This window comes from Pteropus medius, unplaced genomic scaffold (genome assembly GCF_902729225.1).
Source record: "Pteropus medius unplaced genomic scaffold, Ma_sr-lr_union100, whole genome shotgun sequence".
NCBI classification, from domain to species: domain Eukaryota; kingdom Metazoa; phylum Chordata; class Mammalia; order Chiroptera; family Pteropodidae; genus Pteropus; species Pteropus medius.
In genome coordinates this window covers 10,129,912-10,152,228 of record NW_024349803.1, presented here as the reverse complement: position 1 = coordinate 10,152,228, position 22,317 = coordinate 10,129,912, and the positions used below count along the sequence as shown (strand labels likewise).

Sequence of the window (22,317 nt, the reverse complement as noted above, 5' to 3'; positions counted from 1 at the left end):
TGTGAGATAATAGTGTTTTTAATATATAAATAACAAAACATGCGGGTCAATATTCCATGCATATACAATAAAAGAGAGCAACAACAACAAAAAGTTACAAAGCACAATCTAACTACATGGAGGCTTTCGAACAATTAAGTGTAGGATAGAGAATGTGTTAATTAAAAAGCCAACTGAGCCACACCTCAGTGCCTGAGACCTGACTAGATAGAGTCTTTCTGGTGAATGGAGGGAGAGTTCTTTGTACCCCACAGCCTTCAATTCAAATCCCTAGAACTCTTAACAACCTCCATGCCCTAGATTGCTCAGCTTCCTCTCCCCTACCCCTGTTTTGTTTTCTTGAATTGTCTGTTTATCCTTTATCCCATCTCGGATAATGAGTTCCATGATTACTCTTTTGATTTAGCCTAAAATCATTGCCGTTTCAGTGAGAAAGGTCTCTAAGTTTACTTGGCTCTTGGCTAACTTACTTTTTTTCTGTTTAATGGGCCATGATCTGGTCTTTCCCCAGACATAAACTCTTTAGCTTAAAGACCCGTATGAGTATTTACCCAACTCTTGGAGGCCGCTTTCATATACACTATTGGTGTGAGGACATTTTTTCCTCCAATGATAACCTGGTGGTCAGATTCCCCCCATGCCAATGCTGCTCCCTGAATAGACAGTTTAGAGACACTTCCCTTACCTCAGTTTTCCCAGGGGTCTATTCTGGCTCTGGTGTTGAAATGGAATTCTGGTGGCCTGGAAGGAATTTAGGCTCTCTGCAACAGTGGTGTAAACCATAGGGAAGGTGATTAACTGCAAAGAGCTTTCTGTTCTTAAATATTTAATGGTCCATCCACTCTAGGTGAATTTATTGAAGGGAGCAGCTCTCAGAGTCACAAAGATGGCCACACTGCCAAGTAAGTCTACTATCAACTGACAGTGGCCTGTAGCCATGCAAGTGTGGACATGTGGCACTTGGAAACACAACATTAAATTCAGGCTTATCACTCTTTTTTTTTTTTTTGGAAAGAACTAGTTTCAACTCACTTCCTAGGACCTGTTTTTTTTCCCATTATTTGGTTTTTACATTGGTTACACTTACTCTATCATTATAATCAGAGTCCTGGAGACCTTAAAGGGAATTAGGATCAGTGAGCATTTCATGAAATTAGGACTTAAGTGTAATTTTTACAAAGTACAATATAGACAACATCAAAGCAATTATTTTTCATTTCTTCCATCCATGTGTAGGAGTGAGGCCAATTCACAGAGACAGTGTATCATTTTACTAATACATTATTTGTTCTAACTATATCTAGTATGCCAAATATATTTAGATTACAAAAGGAAAAAAAAAATCTTCTCATTCCTCTAGGGACACTTTCTGGCCTGTGACAGAGAGGACCTGCAGTGGAGAGCTCAGGAAACTCCTGGAAGAGCCTTGCTGGAATTAGCAGATGCCAAAAGAAATGGAAAGGCTTGGTTTCCTCAAGCTGAAATCACCTGGGTCCAGGTAATGTTTAAGGTCAAAGTGTAAGAAAACTCAGATAATGTGCTGGAGACATTATAAATATCTTTCCTTTCTCATTCCTTCAATCAGTGTTTATTAAAAGCCAAGTTGGGAGTGGGGAGGCAAAAATCAAATAGAAGGAAATGATGTCTTTTGATTGACTCCCTCTTTTTTCCTTTCAGAACTGTCCTGGAGGGTGACTTGAGGAATAAATCCTCAATGGGCTTTTGGCTAGAAGGAAGAAGAAAGAGTCTGTCTAAATCATCCAAGTGTCTGATAGGAATTCAAACCACATTCTATCATTAGATTAGGAAGTTTATATTTAAAAGAAAAGAAATAGAGGATTGGAAAATGTGAGTTATAGCCTCTAATTCATATCTGCTAACTCAACTGTTCTGTGACAGAACATTTAGAGACAGAGACATGTGGCCAAGACCATCTGGCCATACCACAGGTGAAATCAAGGCTTTCCTAACTTCCAACTGTGAGTCAAAAGCAATTAGGAATCAAGATAAAATATCCTCGTTTGGGGGATGAGCTCTCGTTGGGGGGTTTCTTCTGGCCATGCTGGGATGTCTTAGAGTGCTACACATAGTCGTACTTGGAAGGATGAGACTGTGCCTCATCCTCTGTGTGGGCACCCCCATCATATATCTTCTTGTTTTTGGTGCTGGACTCAAAACCAGTGTTTGCCTTGAAGCCTCCAGGCTTATAGGAGACATTGTGGCCCGAGGCATGATAAGACACAGCTTTGTAGCTGAAAGAAAAAGAAACGTTCCATGACCATAGATGTATTTGATAGGAGGACAAAACACCTCATTTACCCTGAAATGTCTTAGTTTTAGTGCTGAAAGGCCAGTGTTCTAGGAAACCCTTAGTTTTGGGCAAACTGAGACAGTGACCAGTTAGGCTTTGGGACACTGGCTTTCTGCCTCTGCAGTAGAGCAAAATTTCTTGCTTTGAGCTGAAACAGAAACAATGTCCAGGGGAACATGGTTATGCCGAAGAATCATAAAATTTGTGAACTGGAAGATACCAATGTGCTGCCCATCGCTTCTAATCTGCTCAGTTTATAGGTGAGGTGACAGAGGTCCAGGAGGGTAAATGATTTGCTAGCAGTCACAGGGCTAGTTAACAGTAGAACCAGACTGGGATTCAGGTCTTCCAACTCTGGGTCCATTTATGGAATTACAGTAGGGGTTCTCAGAAGCAATACTGTTGATATTTGGAACGAATGCTTCTTTGTCGTGGGGGCCTGCCTGTACATTGTAGATGTTCAGTAACATCCTTGGCCTCTACTCGCTAGATGCCAGTATTACCTGTCCCCCCACAGCAAAGTTGTAGCAATCAAAGTGTCTTCAGATGTTACCAAATATCACCTGGGGGAAAAATTGCTCCTCACTGAGAGCCATTGAGTTACAGAATACTGGAGCCAGAGGGAACCCACATGGATGATTTTTTTTCCCCTTCAAATAAGATCACACCTAAATCTGCTCAGGTGGAAATATTCCTGTTCTGTTCTTTAGGTTCTTTTCATAAAAGAGAAAGTTCGTGATCCTTTAGTCAACAATATTATTCCATATACCTAGATTGATCATTCTGGCTGCAAATTATATGTTATAATGGACTTGGATCGAATGTCTGATTGCACTGGAATGGGGAGACTCACTTGGTTTCCTCGGGCACCAGGCCCCGGCAGGCGATGCACATCATCACACCCCCAATTAGCGTGAGGCCTCCAGCAACCCAGCCCACGAACAGAGCCGAACCAAAGGTGTACCTGAGTGGGGAGAGGATGGCTATGAATGTGGATGACCAAACTCTCCAGGCTCCACCCATTGCACCTGGACATGCCTGGCTTCTCTGTCCTCCCATCGGATTCTACCCCTTTCCTTGCTCATGCCCCCTGAACACATACTCCTTTGGGTCACAGCCAACTGAATGAGGTGCCTTGGAGAATAGCACAGGGACTTAAGCTGGTCAGCAGAACAGCAGGGGGATTCTTGGGACTCTAGGACCACTGAGGCATAACATTAATTATAAATCCCTAATCTCAGAGAAACATCTCAGGAAATTTCTCTCCCCTCCCTATTATCAAAGGAGAATGTCTTGAAGTTTTGGCCAGAGAAGTTTGAGAGATATGGAATCAGTCTCAAGTTATTATTTCTAAAGAAACTTTGGTTCCTTGAGTTCTTGCTGTGGGCCAAGAAGCATTCTCACCTACCTCAAGTAACCCTAGGAACCATCCATGCAGGTGGATTACTGCCTTCAGAAAGAACTAAGCTGAAGTGATCCTTTTACAGATGAGGAAATTGAAGTTACGAGAGGTTAATTAACTTTTCCAAAGATCCAGGAAGGACATGGCATTGCCAGGATTCAAATGCAGATCACTCTGCCTCCGCAGCCCTCGCTGTTAATCACTAAACTATACTATCCTCTGTGCATGAGGAACGAGGTTCCCTTCCTCAACTTAGACATTCTTGGTCAAGATTAGAAAACTATATAAATACTTACTGGGGACAGGTAAGAAACTTCAATGAGTAAAGTGGGCTGGTTATAAGGAAATATTTTATTTTCTTAACTACTATATGGGGGAGGGAAATATAAACATGATAATAAATGGCCTCACAGTTGAGCCATTTGAGAATGGTGAGGACTGTGGCAAATTGGAGAGTGTGAGCCTTAGCTGACTGAGAAGCAGCTGTCATATGAGAATGATGGCCCCATGCTGCCAGATCTGATTTCTTTTTTTACAGTAAGATGGAAAAACAGATGTGTGTGTGTGTGTGTGTGTGTGTGTCCATGTATGTTCGGAAATATCCGTGTAGTAGGGACTGTTGGTGTTCTGCCCAGGTCCCCTCTGTCCCTTGACATTTTTCTCTCCCCCAGCTCTGGTCCCTGTGACTCTCCCTGGAGTTACAGCTTTGCTTCAGCCGCTGGAATCACTTTGCCCACATGCACAGAAGCTGACTGGTGCTGAAGTATGAAAATTCAGATCTGTTTTTCCAAATCTGTTTCTGAGTAACTCAACCTATGCCATTTCTAATTTTTAAAAGTTGGTGATTAATTCAGGTTATAAAATGAAATGTTTAGGCTAATACAAAACACCTCGGAAGCTGTGGACAGGACGAGGGCAGACAATTTGTAGCTCTGGTTCAGGGCTTAGGCTCTGCCAGTGTTACACTCAACATGGCAGTGGCACAGTTGGGGAGCAGGGGGAGGGAATACTGGGACTCCATGAGGCACCAGAAGCAAAGCCCCATTAACTGACTTCCAAGATCTTTCTTGGAAGCTACGTTGTCTTACATAACTTCTAGGTAGAGAAGATGAGAAGACAGAAAGACAAACTGCTGCCCTTCCATGGAGGACAAAATTCCAAGGAGGTCTTTCTAAATTTTCTGGTCTCAATCTTAGGACTAAAATTGCCTTCCCAAGGCACAGAAGCAGGTTCTAGGGAGATGGTGTGAAAGAGCGATGGCACGCATTAGTGCGAGGTGCCAGGTGGGTGGTAGGTGGCTCCTCTGGACAGGGGCGGTGACACTAGGCACCTAGAAACTCTGGACGAGGTGGGCTCTTCTGAGTAGGGTGAGCAAGCATCCAGATTTGCCCATGACAGAGGAGCTTTTCAGGACACGAGGCTTTCTGTGCTGAAACTGGGCAAATTCCAGGCAAACCGGGATCAGTTGGTCAGCTTACTTCTAAGTTGTTCTTATAACCAAGAGATCGTGGGAGTACCATGGAGGAGGATGAAGACAGCTATGGGGATCATTTCCTTCCTTTTCTTGAAACAAAGCAGGGGCATGGATGGGGATTAGAGTTTCAGGGAACCAGAGAGAAAATGGGTTTGTCGCGTCGTTTATACCCTGTCTGTATCCCATGATAGCATGGCTGGAGAAATACCAAGTGTATTTACTTAGGTATAATGTTCATATCACTCTTCCAGAACAAGATCTTTCTCCTTCAGGAATATGCTGCTGCTTCTTGCTGTGAGAAACGTCCCTTTGAATTGGCTAAATGAATACACGTGTTGGAATTGCTTTTCCATCTTTTAAAAATTCTACCCTCTTTCAGACACTAAATTATAGTGGGGTTTCATCTTCATAACCTCTGTGAGAATGGGGACCTTGTCATTATCCCCAGCACTCAGAACAGTTCCTGATCCACAGCAGGTGCTCAATACATTTGTACAACAAACGAGTCAATGAATGAGAGAAAAAGGCAGCTGTACAAGGAAGAAACATTACTTTTCTCACCTATACTGCACCTTGCTCATTTCTATTCAAGCTTTTACCTGTCCCTAGCCAGGTTCCTGTCAGGGACTGGTGATGTGGTTTGATGCTCATTTACATGCCTCAACTAATAGTGCCTGTTTCATTGCCAACACAATGGGGCCTGTGTAGAGTCTTAGATAAATACTGTGAACTGTCACTGTACTTCAATGCAAATGTCAGATCAGCCTCAAATCGTATCACCAAGGATATTTCACTGAAATGAAGGTTATGAATTTACAGATCATTGTTGATTTATGATATGGCATGGTTGCCTCTGATAAAATTTTGCTATTTCAGGCACTGACAGTCACATTAGGCATATGCGTTTAATCCGATTTTTACAATATTCACCATGGAATCCTGACACCTAGAGTAGGAGGTTACCTGTTTTGAACAGTCTGCACCATCCCACCCATGCTGGAGTACATGTTAGCTGTAGACATCCAGAAGTTAGTAACCAGCATGTTGGCAAACACAGACACTCCAATAATTGCACAAAGACCTGTGGACCAAGAACAAGAAAGCTCCAGAGTCAGCTTTAAAGAGACCACAATGTTTCTGAGGCAATGTACACTTACGTGAGTTTAGAAGAGCAGGCTGCAGAATATTCCATTTCTGTAACAGATGGTCAATCCAAGCATTGATTATTGAATTCCTACTATGTACTAGACGCTGCTAGGAACTTAGACTCTCTTATTGTGGAAGGTTTTATATATGTGCAGAAAGAGACATTTCATGCATCTTGGGACCAATGGTTAATAGTACGAATATTTGAGGCCTGGTCCTCTGACACTGTCAAGAGCTCTTCCCTTAAAATCATTTTCTAGAGTCTAACCAAACTAATGCCTTTATGGGTTAAGTTACATGACTACCTTAGTGTTGGAAATCTTTTATAATGGGACTGAGGTGGCAGCTGAGAGGGATGTTTGTACTCATGATAATTCTGTAGAGATAACTAGGCCTTAATATCAATCCTTGAATCCCAATGTGAAAAGCTCTGAACTATGTTCAAACCATGCTCAGTAGGGAGAAGCTGTGTTTCCTCTGCCAGAATGATTTTGCTTTGACATTCCCAGAAGCACACTTGAGAGTGAGAACCCCAAGTTCCTTGTTTACCTGAGATAATGAACATGATTCCAGAGGTCAGTGTCATGGTGGCTTTGGCGGAGTCCTCCATATTGCCAATGCGGATACACTTCAGGGCGAAGATAGACACCAGGAGGCCAATGGCACCCAGGACGATGCCCACAATCATCAGGGCTCGCACTGCCTGCAGCATGGCTGCGGGACAAGGGGCAAGATACAAGCAGAAAGACAAGACCACCTCAACATGATTGATCAGGCCCTGTTTAATAAAACCGAGCAACCAAAACCAACCAGCACCAAACTTCTGAGAAGTAGCAAGTCCATAAACTATGATCTTTGTCATTGTCAAGAGATGTGGAATGGTGGGAAATGCAGAACCTTTGCTTATAAGCCTCTGATTAATGAAGGGCATGTATACAGATGTCTATTGGATGAGAAAATGATGGACTGTTGTAGTTGGGAGGGCCAATAGAATTTACCTATTTCATTTCCTCATTTTAAAGCTTAATATTCTGGGGTCCAGGAGAAGGAAATGGCTCAAGTAAAGTGACATTAACAATGATTGCTAGAGCTTATGGCAAAAATGGGCTGCTTTAATTTCTAATCCGAACACCTTTCTTCTCTAGTCTTTTCATATGGGCTCAATGCTTCATATAGTTGTGTCTACTTTAGGGAAACCCAGTATTCATTTATAGCATATAAAGAAACAAGGTCACTAGTGATGTACCAAGGGCCTATATTTTTTCCTCTTTCAAAAGAGTCTATTCAAGTCATGCTGAGCTGTAGGTTTTGAGTATATATAAAAAGACTATTATGTCAACTTCAAACCTCTCAATATGACTGTGGTTTATCAGAAGTTCCCTTTCTAGGAATCAATGCAAGCTGTAGGTCCTTTTGGAACTCTCCTGCAGTTGCCTCCCCTCCAGTAATATCCAGAATGGTTTCTAGGATGAACTTAAAATGCAGTGACTCATCTCAACAGCTTTCTACTGAGCCCCATGACAAGGCACAGAGATGGCAGTGATTAACAGGGCAGACATGCTCTCTACTTTCATGGAGCTTCTACCAAAGTGGGGAAAGACAATAAATATGTCCACTGCAAGTATAATGAATTTTACAAAAGGAAGACAAATGAGTCCTTGGTGTCTTTCGGAGGGAAAGGCCCCTACATGGGTAGTTCTGGTACAGCAGAACTAAAGAATTGTGTGAAGCAAAGCAGAAAGCTCCGTCCTACTCTACTTGTCATAATTCATTGCTACTTCTGATTGAAAGCTATTAGGGGCTTTTCAGACATTAAAAAATTTAATCCACACACACAAAAATTCTGCAATGTAGGTAATATTATTGCCTCTATTTTATAATTAAAGAAATTGAGACTCAGAAGTTAAGTAACTTATCCAAGAACACAGCAAAGGAAAAGTGGGACTGGGATCAAACCCAGAACTGTCTCAAAAACGGTTACTTTCCCATCACGGCACATTGCTTTGAGGTACCTTATCCTGGAAAAGCAGGCAGAGTTCCAGCTACCATCAAGGTACAGGGATCTGTAAGCTCTTAACAGAACGTATCCTTCAAATTTGGAGACTCAGCTGTAAAATGTCATCCTCTGAAATGCATGCTAAGAATGTATAAAGAAATATTCTCCAAAAGTCATCTCAGGAAGTAACGTGACCCAGGAGATTATTAATAAATGTGACTCTCAAGACAGGGAATTGTGGGAGGGAATTCTCTCCAATCTCTTTAGGAAAATTTCCATCTCAAATATGGCCATTATTAGTGGACCTGCCAGTTATTCACTCTAAGGTAAGTATCACAAAGCAATTTGTCATAATGGGAGAATTGATCAATGAAATATATTGAAAAAGGAGAAGCAGATCATGCAGAATTTGTTAAAGAGCTTTCTATAGTCTCTGAGGAATGGAGGCCCTTTCCCACTAGGTATCTCCTTGTGTAGAAATGATGGTATCCAGCTACTCTAGTTCTATGCCACTGACCTCAATTCACTAGGTTCTCATTCTCTCCTCGCTAAAAAAACTTCTGATTTGAACTTTGCTTTTCTGCTGGGAAGAGAATTCTACAAGCAGCCTTTATCAGTCTTGGTCCTATTAGCAACTATATTCTCAGGATAAAAGTGTTGGTTTAAGGTGTGAATCAATCCTCTGCGATCGTGCCAGTCATTTCTGGGAGAATTGATAACATTGGCATCTTGGACATGCAGCTGAGTTCTGGTGCTAGAGCCGTGGTGACCCCACTAAGGCACTCATGAGGGCCTCATGAGTGGCCTTTGAATCCACTCTGAATATAGGAGGGTTCTAGCGTGTCAAATATGTCTTCCGAAGCCTTGCCTGATGGCTTTGCTGGCCCCACAGGATACCGGGAACAAACATCCTGTTCACGGTCTCATTAACAAATGCAAATATGTGTCATCTACTTGTGTATTCATTCATTGTGTACACCTTCTTGTATTCATCCAGTACATGTTGGTGTACTCTCATAGTCAAACATTAACACATTCATATGCTCATCTATGAATTAATTTATTCATTCTTCAAGTATTTTTAAGCTCAAATTTTCTGCCAAATGCTGTAGTAGATATAAAGTTTCATGAGACATAATCTCTGCCTTCAAGCAACTTACAAACTGGGAAGTTCCTATTTTTACTGGAAATCGTATTTAATAGAACTACTTTCTGATAATAGCTCATGGTGTCATTCTAGTGTTCTTTAACACACACAATTAAGCTATAACCCTGTGATTCAGGACAGCTATGGAGAGGACATTTGTGGGGTAGCCCCAGACTTAAGGAAATATTCCTCAGGACTGTTCTGCTTTTGGATGTTATTACCTGAAAACTAAGCTTATGGGAAAAGGGAAGCGCTTTGACTTTCCCTCCATCTTGTCCTCATGGGCCTCTTATAAACTTCAAAGCTACCCAGGAACCTGTTAGAAGTTTTAAAACTGTTCTAGTTCTGATAGCTTAAACCTTAAGCTATTCAGAGAAGTGAATCATTTATCTCCTTTGAGAGCACTTGGCAAGGCATCTGGTTAAAACAACCAAAAGCCAATCAACTAATCAACCACCCAACAAACAACTGACCAACTAGGCAACAAAACCCAGTAATTACCAGGTAGGATAAAGGATATCTCTTCCTCATTCTATGAGAATTCACTTACCCAGACTCTTGGCAAAGATAGGGTCATTAACTCTCTTTTGATTGAGTGGTTCTAATATTTATTCCTGAAAACATTTCACATGTGTGCTGTGGCTGTGGTTGAAGTATGCAATCTTCCTTGACATTGTTGGATGAGATAGTTGGGTGATGCTATCAGGTGAGAGGTGAAAGCACTGTGGGCTTGCCTAATGTAAAGAGTTGTTGCAGCTGTGCCACAGGAGCCCTTGAGGACTGGAGCCCTGGCCAGCCTGTCTTGGTCAGCCTTTGCTTCAGGCCTCAGAGACCCTCTTGCCTCTGCTGGGTTAGGTTTGTATGACGAGACCTCATTTCTTTCCTGCTTTCTCTTGACTTTTGAATTTCTGATGAACATTGGCAGGGGTCCACCCTGACCTTAAGCTTTTATTCATTTCTTAGACTCTCCTTCTAGCTTACTCCAACCCCTTTCCTTTTAGCCTGTGGTTGGAAAAGATACAACATTGTTTTATATCTTATGGGGCTACTGTTAGAGCCATAACTCTGGGCCTGGATGGATGAACCAAGGTCTTTCCTGCTTTCGAGACGCTTTTGGGGTTCTTCTGAGAGTGGGAGCTATGATAGGGTCAGGTGCCAGGAAGTGGGAGGAAATGTTCTCCACCACTCATTAGAACCCCCTTTGTCTAGTAATGACCATGGAGATGCATGCTGGTAACCTGAACTTCCTTTCCATTTGGGATTCTATCTGGGATTCTAATCCTTTTCCATAGACAGGTAGCCAGAGAAACTGCTTTTAAAGGAGATAAGTTTCTACTTGAGCCACTCTGTCTCTTATTTGATATTCTGAGCAAGAGGCATAGGCTTATCAACTGATAACAAGTGAGTCAACGGGCTCTATAGAATGATTCTCTGTACCATAGGTGTGACTACAGCATTCTTTCCAATGAACAACGAGGCATTATCAGACTTGAAGGGTGGACAGGATTCAGGGCTGACAGAAGCAAACAGAAAAATGGGAACTAAGTATTCACTCCCTATTGCAAAATTTCTTATTCCCCTGAAGTAGCTATGGACTGACAGGCAAGGTGCCTTTGGGTGTGGTTCCCAACTCTGGCTGCACCTCAGCATCTCCTGAAGAAACTTTTAAAGAAATATTAATGTTTTGGCTAGATCCCTAGAGATTTTCATTTAATCGTGTAATAACATAAAATTTCAAAAAAATAATTGGAAAAACAGCCCTCAAGAGGGCTCAGGAGGAGGTGCTCATAGGTGAGGTTGAGAGAGAAGAGTTCCTATTGGCTGACACTCCTGAGCAGGCTAAGGGGTGTGGGTGGGGCTAATGAGGCAGCAAGTCACCAGGAGCCAAAGGCATGGACCTGGGGCTTCTGTTGGGGTAGGAGGAAGGGAGAGAACCCATACTGTCAGACATAGTTTGGCCTTAGAATGGAAGCAGGAAGGGCTGGGGAAGAGTCCAAGGAAGGGAACCCAGAGGAGGAGAGTCTGAGGTCAGCCCTCAGAGGAAAGGCCCTTTAGAACAAGGTGGAGAGACTAGATTTTCTGTAGATCCCAGAGAACCAATATGGAGGAGGTCTTTTGTATCTCATGAAATCCTCCCGAACAATCTGATGCCAACTGAGTTGTTAGGAAAGTCATTTAAGCTCACTGAAGCCTAGTTTCCTCAACCCTGGAGTGGGATAGAGATAGCTCTCACATAGAGATGTTGAGAGGATCAGTTGCTACTTGGCACCAGCATAGAATTAAGTCAGGATCAGTATAGATCTTTCTCCAGCCTCACATGGGTTTGGCTTGTACTATGAACAAACCTGAATCCTCTTTATGATGATGCAATATGGTTGAGGATTTGAAAAAGCCATGGGTGAGGGAGTGTGAAAGGGAATAGGGGAAGAATATTTGAGAAGGGAAGGAAGAGAAAGGCCTGGAAGAATATTTGAGAAGGGAAGGAAGAGGAAGATCAGGGAAAATGGGTTCAGGATTGGCTAGCAATGAGCAGGGGTGGTGGCTGATGGGTGAGGCAGTGTATGTGGCTTCCATCCTCATTGCCCTTCATTCTCACCTTTAAGGTGGGGTCCAACTACATGACTCTGACAATGTATGTCCCCACCATGAAATGATGCCCCACCAGTGACTAGTTCATGCTAGGACATGATGCTTTGTGGGTGGCTGCCTTGCTATCAAAGCAACAACCTCCACAACCACAAGCTGAGGAGGCATCTCACGCTTGGGTCTACATAGCTTTGATCACTGAGAAATCAGGGCAAGAAGCCTCATTTTATACCTCGGGTACAGGTTCTCTTGGGCTTTGTAGATGTGTTCTCAGTTCTCTACGAGATCTTCTTCAAAGCACAACAGTGTGTACACATTTAGATGTTTGTCCACATATTTAAAAAGGCTAAGCATGTCTACTTTTTTGAAGAAAGGGAAGCACAGCTTGAAGAAAATCAAGAGGCTTCCCCAGATCTCATTTCAACTTTATAACTAACTTATAATCACTCTACCTCCTAGGGCCAGTTTCTTTTATCAGACATTAGGGAAAGACAAGCTGGTTTCACAGGATCATGAGCATTGTGGTTGAAACATTGTGACATGAATGTGAAACATTCAGTCAATAGCAAAAAGAAATAAACAAGGCAGCTCCTTTAGAAAAGATACTTAAGGGCAGTTTCACTCTTAAGGATATTTTTGCTTTAGATTTTATGGAATTGTTCTCTGGGTTAAATGTGGTTTTGTTATCTTCCCCCATTCCTGTGTGTGTAAATATGATTGACAGGTTGATTAGAAACTTCCTAGCTCTTCAGGAACTGCTGTTTTTTTCCCCACTAAGATAGGAAGAGGAAAATATAGCTAGTTTTATGAAGAAATCAAGACCCTCCATGCCTGCAAAGGGTCTGAGAACCAGTGAAGTGCTCAAAACACAGGCGGAATGAGGACTAGAAAGGAGAAAAAAGTACCCTAAATAATCTTTACTTAGTTTTTTTTATTTTGGAGAAGTAAAGAAATCTGGAAGATGAAATGTCCTAACTATTTGAGAGCTTTGAATGGTATAGACATGACAGTAATGATTTAGTGATACCAAGAGTCAGAGCTTGTAAATAGGTCACAGAGCACTTTCACACAAATGCCGTGAGGCATTTCACAGATGGGAAGAGCGAGGGCAAGAGATGTAGGTGGTTGAGCTGCACCCTTTATCCCAACTCACCTGCCTCTAACCACAGGGCCCTGCCACAGCACCATATTCAGTCCAAATATTTTCAAACACATTAGAAAAAACATGACTTGATTATGATGTCATCACGGAGCCAGGGGCACGAGTTTGCCAGGTCTCTTTGTCTCCTCCCCACCTGCTCATTGACTGCCCTTTGCTTTTTCCTCCCACTGTCTCCAGGAGGGGAAATGGGATTGACTCTCAAGTCCTCCATTCTTAAAACTTAGTACTCCTAATTGTGCATTGTTAATTAAATTGCTATAAAGAGGTCAAGGTGCAAAGTATTCTACTCTTCTTGTGCTCAAGCTCAGACTAATCTCTTCAATTCTAAAAGCAGCCCTTTCTAACTGCAAAGTAGAAAGGGGGCCGGAGCATTGGGAAAGGGGAAAAGTCGGTCTTGGAAGTCTTTCAGCCTTGTGTTCATATCTTGCTTCTACCATCCTCTATCCATGGAGCTTGGGCATGTTACCTTGACCCCCTTTCTGAGCCTCAGTTTCCACTTTTGTAGAAATAAAGCTAATACGTATTTCACTGTGTTGTTGTGAAGAATAAACTGAAGAGCCAATGTATAGTCCACTAACTGGTAGCCATTTTTATTTTTGGACACTGTCCTTAGAGAACTACATGCTACATTGACTAGTTATATACAGGCACACAGTCCTGCTACCAACGCCATTTACTTCATTAATCTATCTGTAGTTTACATAATACAGCTAGTTAAATGGAATTAAATTATTCAGTGGCTGTAAGTTCCAACTAAGCATAATACATTATCAGATGAATGAAAAGTTAAGTGAGATTTTGCAAGGAAAGAGCTTATACTTAGAAGAATTGAATATTTGCTACTGATTACTCTGATTAACTGAAGTATTATAATGGTATCTGCCTCATGCCTTTATAGCGCCTTAAGGCTTACTTATCTGCTTAAAGGGTGGTACTCCTGTGGGTTCTAAGTCAAAATTAAACTCTTTGAAACTTCCAGCATTTTACCCAGCTCCTCTGCTTCAGGTCTCTCTTTCCTAGGCCCTTTGTCATGCTCAAGAAAACGCCGTTAGCAGCTATTTCCAATAACTGAGTCTCCTCTAGGTGCTAGGTCCTGGCTGGTTAATATTACTCCTTGGGAGCCCCACACGTGTCTATAAGCCCCCCTGTGGCCTCCTCTCTGACTGCTTCATCTCCTTATGTTCCCACCTTCAGCTTTTGAGTTTCTTTTTAGCCTTTTCCTCCTGGTAATCTTCCCGCCATCCCTTACCTCAGCCAGCCATATCTTAAGTCATCAAACAAATATTTGCATTTTAGGGTGCCAATTTACATTGTAGTCACTCCTGCTGCATGAGTACTGGCTGCTTTTAAATCCACACTGTTCTTTATGGACGGAGATTAACAACGATTTAAAGTATCTCCTTTTCTGCAAACCCAGTCCCAAGCAATGTCTCTTTCTTGGCTTTTGGTGGAATTCTGTTCCTCCAACCCAGACGGGTAGGGCTGGGGTACACCTCTGTGATGGCTGCCTGGAGCGTCTCAGCTTTCCATATTTGTGAACAGTGTCACAAGGGGGAATATGGTCAATGCTATCAGAGCGTTCTGGATTTGGTACAGAGATTTGTGAGATCCAGTTCAATGTGAGGATAAGAGAAAGCTTCAGGGGAGAGGTGGTATTTGAGCTGAACCTCACTAATGGGAATATTTGTGGAGATGATAGTTGGAGTACTAGAGGCAGGTATTCAGGTAGTGGGAGCAATGGGTATTCAGGACCAAGCCCAGAGTATAGTAAATGAACAGGAAAAAGCATATGTTGGGGGAGGGGAATAGGAAGAGATAAGTAAGGGAAGGTAGATGAGGGATACAGGAGGGCTGTCATGTCTACACCTGATTAAGCCAGGAATGGGGGACAACAGAAGGTATTTGCATTTTAAAATATCTAGGGAGATGAGAACCGAGAACCGGAAGTTGGTGATTAGAAGATTCTGTTTGACCTTCTGCTATAGTCAAAGGAGCAAACACTCTAAAGACATGAAGGATAAAAACCAGATCGAGAAAGGTGAAAAGTGAGAGGTAGTAGAAAAATTTAGTGTTTTAATTTAGTCGTTAGAGACAACGAGGGAGAGACAGACGTTGACAAGGACCAGAATCAATAGAAGATTTCCCAAGAAAGGAAGATATAAGCACAAGTGAGCAGGATAGGGGCAGGAGGCAAGAAGGAGAGGAGCTGATTAGCTGGCATGACCAGACAGGATGGCGTGGGCCTGCAGAGCCCTGGTGGAGACGTGGGCCTTGGATGGGAGAGAGGGAGGGGATCTTGTTCTACCGAGGGCAGAACTGTCAATGGGGAGAACAGAGGTTCTGAGGGAGCTCAAGGAGGATAGGATCCTTCGGTAAAATAGGAAAGACAAATGCGTGGCATCGATGAGGTTTGGCCATTTAGGAGAGCGGAAATTTTTGGGAGTCCCATGCATGGAAAGATAAAGAACGAGCAAGAGGTTGATAACGTGGTGGGGCGCTGGGAAGAGGTTATTGAGCACGAAGTCATGGGATGTCATGCCTTAATTTTGAATATGAGGTCAATCTTTTTTCTTCATTTAATAGTTAAAATCAGGTGTAGCTAGCAATTCAACAATCTATGTTCTCACCTCTCCTCACACTACGGCATAATCCCTCCTTCCTGGGATTTCTGTCCTCCCTCTGTCCAGGTTCTACCTCCCCTGCTTCCCTAAGCAGTTCTTTCATGGAGTCTGTAGTCCTGTTGGTCCTGCAACATGAGTGGCTTCCAAAAATAAATAACCCGATTCTTCTACTCTGTCACCCACTGATTTCTTTCTGAAAACAAAGATGAATTAGTTAAAATGCTTTTCACAGTTCAATTCCAGTTGAGCTTCACAGGCTCTTCACAAGGTTCATGAAAATTTATTTCTCCCTTCCTGTTCACAAGGCGTTTGTTTCAGAGAGGCAGAACCCAACACTGTTCTCCTTTCCTCACCAATTTCATATCTTGGCTACTCCTTGGAGTCACTGATTAGCCTGACCTTTTCTTTCCTTTTCTTTTCCATTTTAATACAAGTAGAGCTCTCATAATATCTAGAATGCAATGTTCCTATGATGCATATCTGTATTAAAAGCAGAGATTGAACTTATTTCATCTTCAGGGGTAAAAGGATGTCAATTTTATAATTATACTTATACTCTGACATTATTATAATTTAATTATAATTTTATAATTATATTCTTTCATACATTTTTTAGCAGTGCATTCTCAACACAAATGCAGAAAAGACTAATTTAATGGCTCTCTCTCTCCACACACACACACAGCACCTACAGAGACTCCAACTTTTCAAAGAAAAATTTACTTGAATCGAAAATGAAATACAATTAGCTCTTAAACTTTTTCAGCTATAAGAAATTATTTGTCATCCTGCTGCCTTCCTCCCACTTACGTGCAGGCAGAAACAAGTCACGTGCACATAGTTAATTTTCTCCTTTAGGAACCTTATTCCATACAACAGACCCATTCTTTTCATGAGCTGCTTCCTCACTACCAATTCTTTTGGGTATGAATTCTCCGATTTTCTCTCATACGACTATCTCCTTCTTTGACTTCGGGCCAGCTCCTCTTATTCACACCTTGTATTCTGAGCCAACCTTGCAAGAGTCACACCCAGAGATGGGAGCATGGCTCAGTCCCTGCGACGATTTCTGACAATTCTCCTGGCGGCGGAGAGAGTACACAGCGCCTTCCTGCCCTCACCTGATTGGGCCCCCAGGTGCTGCCCAGCGCCTACCTGGAAGGCCCAGGATGGTGAAATAGGGCCGGCACTCGGTGAACCCTGAGCTCTGCCTCACGCAGCTCCGCCAAAGCCCTTCGTATTGGAACACGGAGGTGACGGGATTGTCGTACAGGTCCTGGGTGCTCCACATGTCCATCCCCGTGGCAGCGATGCAGCCCGCCAGGCCCAGGATGGACAGGAGGAAGCCCACCACTTGGCATGTGGTAGTGGACATGGCTTTAGCCCTCTGGCACTCTGGCCGCCGCCTTGGGACCAGCTGCCTCCTTCCTCCTGCGGAAGGTGTGGGCCTACCGTGCTCCCGAGGAGAGCTGCTTTAATCAGATGGTTTCCCTCAGCTCTCGGTGTTTGCTCACAGTGTTTTCCTTTGATAGTTCAGTTTCGCTCTTGGGTCAAGGGCATTATTTTTTCATTTGTTAGGGAAGCGGTCCCAAGAGGCACTTGTCCTGCTGAGCCACGCAGGCCCAGCTGGTTCGAGAGCAGAGCGGGCTGAGTGGATGCCTCCCCCAAGGCGGTGCCAGCCTCCCCGCCTCCAGCTCTGGCTCTGCCTGGAGCATGCCACCAACTGGGGGAAAGGCTGACGTGCCCGGTGCCGCTGGGAATCCCCACAAGTCTTTCCGTTAGTCTCTGCTCGTCATGGGAAACCGCTTGGCTGACTTCACTTAAAGAAATGGCTCCAGGAATCTCCGTCTTAAACCAGACTTTCACATTTTCTCCTCACAACTCATAAAATCACGTTGCACTTACATCTTTCCATTTTAATCTTACAGAAATGGGTAGGGCAGGTATTATTATCCCCCACCCATATTTTGGGGGAGCGGGGCGTTGGCGAGTCAAGTGAGGTACAAATAGATTAAGAAATTTGTTCAAGTGCCTTGAACCACAGATGCTTTAAAATGGCAAAGGCAGGGCTCCTACTTCGACTTCCTCTCTGGTGCTCTTTCTCTATTTCATATGATGTGCCAGAGGCAGGCAACGTTGTCCCCACTTTTGAGAACAGGAAACCAAATCCTAGCGATGTATTCTTGGTCCACGGGTATTGGAACCGAGATCAGAAGAAGTGAGGCATCCCGTTGACTTTCATGTCACCCTTTCATTCATGACACAGGAATCACGTGAAGACCACACAACAAAGAAGGTTCCCCAAAGGCTAGGAAGGGGACCAGGGCCAGCTGGGCCAAAGACCATGACCTGGTGACTGAGAGACCTAGGATCTGCTTCTGATACTATCAGTAGCATGCTGCGTGCTGGGTGATTTGGGCAAATTGCTCAGCCCCTGCACCTCACAGTGTCTTCATCTGTAACCGAGTGATTAAATTAGAACACTTTCAGATCTTACGCACTGTATTCTTCTACATTTTGCAGAAAAGTTTTCACTACAATTGGTAAAAATATCAGTATGTAAAAGAGAGATTTGACCAGAGATCAGCCATTGCATTTTGTCTATACAATTTGATTTTGTTAGAGAATTGATCGACTTGCTGCTTCCTGTGGGTCATGTGTATCTGGCCTCTGAATTCAGATACATTTTAATTAGAACTTTCCTAAATCTAGATTTCAAGGCTCTGAAACACACGCATGCATGCACATACACACACACACACACACACACACACACACAACACACACACACACACACACCCTTATAACTCTCCCCAATCTCTAACCCGTACAGTTTCTCCAGGAAACAAGCCCATGCATCTGGACATTTCAATGTTATCTTGGGTGCACCCAGCCACTACTCCCACAGCTTTATTCCCAGCAAACACAGAAAGCAGATATGGAAGGCCTCCCTCCTAATTTGAATGGAGGCAACATCCTCCTCAACAGCTCACCTTGCTGTAGGTTCTGTGATCAGTGTTAGCAGAGAATGAAGCATAAGTCAGAAAATCCAAACAAAGAGAGTAAGAGAATTATATGACTTAAGGTGAAATAGCATTGATGAAGGTCAAGTCCAAAAGGTGAAGAGGCGGCAAATAGAAAAAGCGACTGGTCTCTGCTGGTGGACAGGAGTTGACTAACTAGATTAGAAACTGTTAGAATAATTCAGGAATGATTCTGCCATTGTTTCGGTGGACAAAGTCCATTTCACTCTTATTTCAACCAAGATGCAAGCTTTTTATTCATAAAGAGATCTATAAGAGTTTGGATTCCAGTTGTTCATTTTATGACATTGATCTAACATGTTCCCCTCCCCAATACATTGACTATAATATCACCATAATAGTAGATTGAAAATGAAAAAATTCAAAAAATAGGTTATTACAAGTTATTTATTTTCACTCCTGGTTTCCCTCTTGTTTCCCTATGCAAATGTTTTTATGCAAAATTTCAAGACGGGGGTGGGGGGGAAGTTATTCAGGTAATAAATAAATTAAGCTTTCTTTCTTGTTTGAGATGGTGACAGTGACTATATGTTTGGAAGAAGGATAAGTTACTTTTAAAGAATAAAGTAAAGCTCCCTCTACCTACGCAGAATATTGAATGAGTAAAGAGAAATTATAAGTCTACACATTTTTTAATGTGAAGTAAGTATTGACATGTTTTAAAACACCTGGAAAATGGGATTTTTTTTACTTCCCAGTGGATTTTCTGTGCTTTGAAATGAGGGGACCACTGCTTTAGCTATAACTACCAAAGAATTAATGGGGTCCATAGAGGAAAATCTGGCTTCCTCATTCATGGCAATAGATTTTGTTAAAATATATTACATATACCTTTAATAATACTGATAATTCATGGTATGATTATAATGATATGTAATAATAATATATAATCATAATACTGATAATTCATGACATGATTATAATGATATGCAATAATAATAATAATAATAATAATGATAATTCATGGTCTGACTGTTTAACAATATTGTAATGGGGTTGGTACAATTTCGTTTAATCACCTTTAAAACAGAGCAATACTTTTTGCTGACTTCTTAAGGGAAATTATTCCCATATTCAGGTTTAAATATGATTCTGGCAGTGCTATTTCAGGTTACAAATTTCCAGGCACTTGTATTATTTTATTGATATTGGAAAAAACATTTCCCCTTACATCTTTTCCTTACTTCTTTTTAGGAATATTAATGAAACACCATGTATGATATTTAAGCAAAATCATGGTCAAATAACAATATAAAATAAAATATGGGAGGAGTAATATTAGTATACTAGCAAAACAAATAATTGACACATCTATTAATTTAAAAGAATATATTACCACATTATCTATCTCCAATTTCTGATTCCACCTTTTGGTGCTCATAATAGAAAATTTGGAAGTAGAGGAAATTTCAACAAGTCACTTATAATTTCAAATCCGAGACAAAATATTTGGACTATTTCCTTTTTATTCATTCTCTGTATATAATTGTTTACCTGATTAAGATATTATACACTTTGATGTTTTGCTCTTTTCACTTACTTGCATACATGTGCTGTTAAAACTCCTTGTAAATATCACTTAATTAATATTAAACATTTAATTTGATGTGAGCAAAATCATGTTTTAGTATGAGCATATTAGTATCCCATTACATGGAAGTCCCCTCATTTCAGAGCTGTTATTCACCTAAACAGTATCTATTCTTATACAGTTGGATATACCTCTCCTTCAGTTTTTTTTTTTGGTATGGAAACAATGTTATGGTGAACATTTTTCGCACAACTCTTTGCCAGAATTTCTGATTACTCTTTTAGGATAGCTCCTAAGAATGGAATTAAGATGTCAAAGGGTGTGAATTTTCATTTTTATGTAGACCTAGATTTTTTTCTATGAATTTTATTCCCAGCAGCAGTATTCAAAAGATCTTGTCTCAGCATACCCTTACCTACATTGTGAATTTGGTAAGATTCTACACGATCACTTGTTTTAATTTGCATTGCTTTGATTACTAATGACTTTGAAACCTTTTTTAAAAAAAACAAATATTTATAAAGCATTTTTTTCTTTTTCTTGACTTTGTGCTTCTTCCTCACTTATATAACTAGAATTTTAGCACTTTTCTTATTAACTTATTTGAACTATTTATTTGTTAAGGATCTTGATATATTACTATGATTACTAATGAGATCTTTCCCATTAATTATTTGCTAGACTTGGGTAAGAGGTGAGGCTTGGGAGGCACTTCTGCATTGGGGATTTCTACTGTGCATCAGGATTGATTTGTTTTGAGTCTGAGAGCACTGGGGCTCTCTGTTAAGGTTGCCAGCTGGGGCTTCAGTGCAGGCAGCGCAGGACCTGAGCCCTGGCTCCATTTGTATGTGTCCTTGGGCAAATTACCCAAACTCAGTTCTCTTGTTTCTCAAAGGGAGATAATAATGATATTGAGTTCACAGGGTGGTTTGTAGAGATTACACAAAATACCGTAAGGCAAGTGCATGATTTAGCATTGTTACTTGCTCTTTGTGAAGCAGTATAAACCCCTCAGATGTCACACAGTGCTCTGTGTGGCATGAGGTCGGTCTCAGGCTGATTCTCTCCTTCACAGCCTCTAACTTGGCTTGGACCTACGCTAACCTCTAGAGATTTTGGACATTTTGCATTTGAGGTAAGGGAGAATCCCACAGACTCCAATGAATTAGCAGCTGGTCACCCACCGGTCTGGCTTGTTTATACCTAGTCCTTTCCTCTCTTAGCGTGGCATTCAGCATTCTCCATAATCGTCCCTATATAAACCCTTTCCTCCACCCAAGGTCATTATTTTATTTTCTCTAAGCATAGGATACCCTTGTGCCTTTGCCCAGGTTCTTTTGCTTTCTGTGAGGCTGCCCCTCCAAATCCTAGCTAACTTTCAAGGGTCACTTACAATGGAGTCTTTCCGGAGCAGTTCTACCCGTATCACATCTCCTGTAGCACTGGCCCTTTGCTCTCACTTGGCACCTCGTCATACCCAGCCTGGAGCGCATGGTCATATTTTGGGGGTTTCTAAGCCCACAGAATCCTGAGGCTGTAGTGACTTCTCCGTCATTAAGCACAGAATGTCTAAAAGAATGAATTACCGTGTGACTGATGTTTTCACTTATTACCTTCTGTGCATGTCTAAGTATTGACCCTGCAGTTAAATGGCAAGTGTCGGGATGGAGAAAGCCCTATTTTCTATTTCTCATTCTCCTCCAATGCCACCTTAGATCAATGCCCCTCTCAAGATTTTGATATATATTTATGGAAGGAACAATGAACTACAAAATAAAACAGTCTAGTTTATTCATTGATTAACTCTGTTATCTGAGTGAAAGACCTTTTAACATCCTGTACTCTTGAGATTTGACTTTTTCTTCAAGTTAAAATGACCATTCTACTAAACAAGCAA

General features: G+C 41.9%; 1 protein-coding gene across 1 annotated transcript; it reads right to left on the bottom strand.

The window, feature by feature from the left end:
* Positions 1-970: 970 nt before the first annotated feature.
* On the bottom strand, positions 971-17,360 carry CLDN18 (claudin 18). The gene is made up of 5 exons (XM_039837242.1): positions 17,001-17,360; positions 6,883-7,047; positions 6,151-6,268; positions 3,165-3,275; positions 971-2,252 (listed from the first exon to the last, which is right to left on the bottom strand). Exons 1-5 carry the CDS (start codon positions 17,218-17,220, stop codon positions 2,081-2,083), a joined length of 786 nt encoding a protein of 261 aa, XP_039693176.1. The 5' UTR covers positions 17,221-17,360; the 3' UTR covers positions 971-2,080.
* Between the last annotated feature and the right edge of the window lie 4,957 nt (positions 17,361-22,317).